This window comes from Meleagris gallopavo, unplaced genomic scaffold, assembly GCF_000146605.3.
Source record: "Meleagris gallopavo isolate NT-WF06-2002-E0010 breed Aviagen turkey brand Nicholas breeding stock unplaced genomic scaffold, Turkey_5.1 ChrUn_random_7180001954424, whole genome shotgun sequence".
Lineage (NCBI taxonomy): Eukaryota > Metazoa > Chordata > Aves > Galliformes > Phasianidae > Meleagris > Meleagris gallopavo.
The window spans coordinates 19499-21110 of record NW_011215377.1 but is presented as its reverse complement, the minus strand read 5'-3'; the positions used below and the strand labels follow the sequence as shown (position 1 = coordinate 21110).

General features: G+C 56.1%; 1 protein-coding gene across 1 annotated transcript in view; it reads left to right on the top strand.

Moving 5' to 3' along the window:
* The window catches only part of LOC100550063 (maestro heat-like repeat-containing protein family member 1), a gene marked incomplete at its 3' end in the record, with an annotated part of 31449 nt that overhangs the window by 12166 nt on the left and 17671 nt on the right, over positions 1-1612 (top strand). The window contains exons 13-14 of the mRNA XM_010728112.3: positions 380-524; positions 609-649. Of these exons, the coding sequence (XP_010726414.2) occupies positions 380-524; positions 609-649 (186 nt within the window). The remainder of the gene's footprint in view (positions 1-379; positions 525-608; positions 650-1612) is intronic.

The window sequence follows — 1612 nt, the reverse complement described above, 5'->3', positions numbered from 1 at the left end:
TCACCTTCCAACCATTCCCCTGTCCTGCTGTTCTCTCCCCTTTCCAAGAGCTGATCCCCTCCTGTCTGCAGGCTCCCTTGAGGTCCCGCAGGCTGTACTGAGGTCACCCCGCAGCTTCTCTTCTCCAGGCTGAACGAGCCCAGCTCCCTCAGCCTGGCTTTGTGAGTTAGGGTTGGGCTGGATGATCCTGCAGGTCTCTTCCAACCTTAATGACTCTGTAGGTCTATTTAGGACTGCGGTGGGGTGGGTTGACGTTGGGTTGGTGACCTCAGAAGTCTCATCCAACCTTAACAATTCCACGATGCTGCGAATACCCCTGGAGCTGGCATCTCCCCACTCCTGTCCTGCTGTGGGCTCTGCATCCCCCACTCCCCCGCAGGTGCTGTGGCCGTACCTCCTGGAGTTCATCACCCCCATGCAATTCACCAACGCGCTGACCCCCATCTGCAAGAGCCTCATGCATTTGTCCGTGAAGAAACGAGAGGAGGGAGGGAACGCATCCCTGATCCCATACGACCTCAACGGTTGGTACGGGTGTGCAGGAGAGGTTGATCTGCTCAGGCTCGGGGGGGAGGTGCTGTCTTATGCCATTTTCCTTCTGTTTGTAGGAAATCTTCCTTCGCCCCACGCTCTAACGACGCGGTTGCTGGTACGTGGTGTGGGGGCTGCCCCTCGTTGGGTGATCATATGGGGGCAATGGGACATGGGGGAATGGGTTGAACCCAACAGAGGGCGGGTTGGGGTCAGATGCGGGGAAATCCTTCACCCAGAGGCGGTGCAGCCCCAGCACTGCTGCCCGGAGCTGTGGGTGCCCCATCCCTGCAGGTGCCCGAGGCTGTGGGTGGGCCCTGGGCAGCCTGAGCTGGGGGGCAGCCAGCCCACGGCAAGGTGGGGCTGGGGGATTCTTTCCAACCCAACCCAACCCATCCTATGGATCTCTGATCTGTAAGGACCCTTCCAACCCAGGTCATGCTGTAATTCCATGCTTTTTTGATCTTTAATGACCCTTCCAACCCAGTCATTCCATGATTCTATGACCTTTAAGGACCTTTCCAACCCCGCTCATTCTATGGCTTTGTCATCTTTAAGGACCCTTCCAACTCAAGTCATACTGTAATTCCATGCTTGTTTGATCTTCAGTGACCCTTCTAACCCTGCCCTTTTTATTGTTCTATGACCTTCAAGGTCCTTCTCAACCCCTTCTCTACCTCTATGACCTTCAAGGACTGTCCCAACCCATTCTATGGCTCTGTGAACTTTCAGGACCCTCCCAACCCAACTCTTCCGTGCCTCTGTGTCCTTCAAAGACCCTCCCAACACAACTCTTCCGTGCGTCTGTGTCCTTCAAGGACCCTCCCAACACAACTCTTCCGTGCCTCTGTGTCCTTCAAGGACCCTCCCAACACAACTCTTCTGTGCCTTTGTGTCCTTCAAGGACCCTCCCAACACAACTCTTCCATGCCTCTGTGTCCTTCAAGGACCCTCCCGACCCAACTCGTCCGTGCCTCTGTGTCCTTCAAGGACCCTCCCGACCCAACTCTTCTGTGCGTCTGTGTCCTTCAAGGACCCTCCCGACCCAACTCTTCCGTGCCTCTGTGTCCTTCAAGGACCC